Raw genomic sequence first — 1,549 nt, 5'->3', positions numbered from 1 at the left:
GTAATCTTTTCATTTAATCGCCTTCAGAAAGTGGAATTATTTCCTGATAATTAAAAAGCATTTTGGTCAAGCTGAGGATGCAGGCGCGTTCATTACTAACCTGTGAGGCGTTCACGGCCCTATAAATAATCAGGACATTATTGCTGTGAATGCTGATGCGAGGCAGATTTTATATAGGACTGTGTTATAGCGCCATCTAGTGGGTCGAATGATCCATCGCTCACCAAAGGAAGGAGAAGCTGCATATTCAGAAAGGAGGAGAAAGGATGTTTAATGTGATGTGGGCGGGGCTTAGAACACTGGATGACAGAGCAGCTGAGTCTGTTTGCTGGGTGAGCATAAATGTTAGTGCTCGGGTCAGTGCAGAGCAGCAAATCCTGCTCTCTGTCATAACTCTGCTGGAAAGATTGCTTTTTCCATCAAGGTCACAGACAGGTTACCAACTGAGCCGTGGCGGCTTCTCCAATCCCTTTGATTCGACTCCACTGAACCCCCCTCCCTCCACATGCACCCCGGATGCGCTAAGCCTCCTCACACCAAATCCATACAGTTTACCTGCACACAAAGAAAATGCTTCCCTGCATTGTGGCTGCAGAGGCAGCAATCCAAACGAGTCAAACTGCACCTCCTTAATCAACATTTACCTTATTGCACCATCAATACGATGGTGTTTTTACAGGTGCGGCCTCCTGATTGGCCGCTGGCCGTCTTACTGCAGCTGATGAACCTGGAAGCCTCTGAGGCTGCAGTTCTCCTGGCGTCCACACGGTGTCAGCGCTGTAACCCCGCCGCCTTTCTCTCTGCAGACAGCCCGGTTCTGACCAGCCGGGTGGCCGTCACCGTCCACGTGCTGGACATCAACGAGTTCCCGCCCGAACTGGCCAGTCCGTACGAGACCTTTGTGTGTGAAAATGCCCGACTGGGACAGGTACGTCCACCTGACCTGCTGCGTTAGGATGTGATGAGTGTGTTCTGCAGAGGGATGATTGACAGCAGCTCCAACTTCACCTCAGACTGCAGATTTAAAGAGTACATTTAAACATTTCAGAAGTCTTACTCGTCTAATTTGATCTCAAAGAGATCCGATGAGAGGATTTTTTTAATTAGTTCTGCAGAAACATCATTTTTTAATTCAGGCTCCCTTTAATAAAACATTTTAATCACATTATTTCACATGACTTGTTTCTGATTTATCCTCTGCAGAAAAAGCCCAAACCAAATTGAGCGTGCACTGATTTTGTCTCAGAGTTCAGTTCAGGAGGAGAAGCAATCATAGCACGGCGGCGGCGTTTTGCATATCTGCAGCCGCGAGTCCATTTCAGATGATGTATTTGAGATGCGCTGCAGAATGTGCCTGTGTGGTTGTAAACCACCTGCGCCTGTAAATTAGCCCATTAGCTGGAATCTATATGCAGTTAGCGTTGTGAGGAAACAGCTTCCCTGGCAGTCTGTCAAACGCTGGTGGACGCCCCGTTGCATTGTGGATGTTTGGCTGCAATCAAAACACAAGCCGGCTCCTCGTCTTCCTCTGCAGGAGGAGTCACTTTTT

At 48.1% G+C, this 1,549-nt stretch overlaps 1 protein-coding gene across 1 annotated transcript in view; it reads left to right on the top strand.

Annotated features, from left to right (window-relative positions):
• LOC112151521 (cadherin-12) overlaps positions 1-1,549 on the top strand; it is a 151,789-nt gene that overhangs the window by 134,896 nt on the left and 15,344 nt on the right. The window contains exon 9 of the mRNA XM_024280492.2: positions 807-928. Coding sequence (XP_024136260.1) covers positions 807-928 — 122 coding nt within the window. The remainder of the gene's footprint in view (positions 1-806; positions 929-1,549) is intronic.

Source organism: Oryzias melastigma, linkage group LG20 (genome assembly GCF_002922805.2).
Source record: "Oryzias melastigma strain HK-1 linkage group LG20, ASM292280v2, whole genome shotgun sequence".
Lineage (NCBI taxonomy): Eukaryota > Metazoa > Chordata > Actinopteri > Beloniformes > Adrianichthyidae > Oryzias > Oryzias melastigma.
This window is presented reverse-complemented; position numbering and strand designations above follow the sequence as displayed.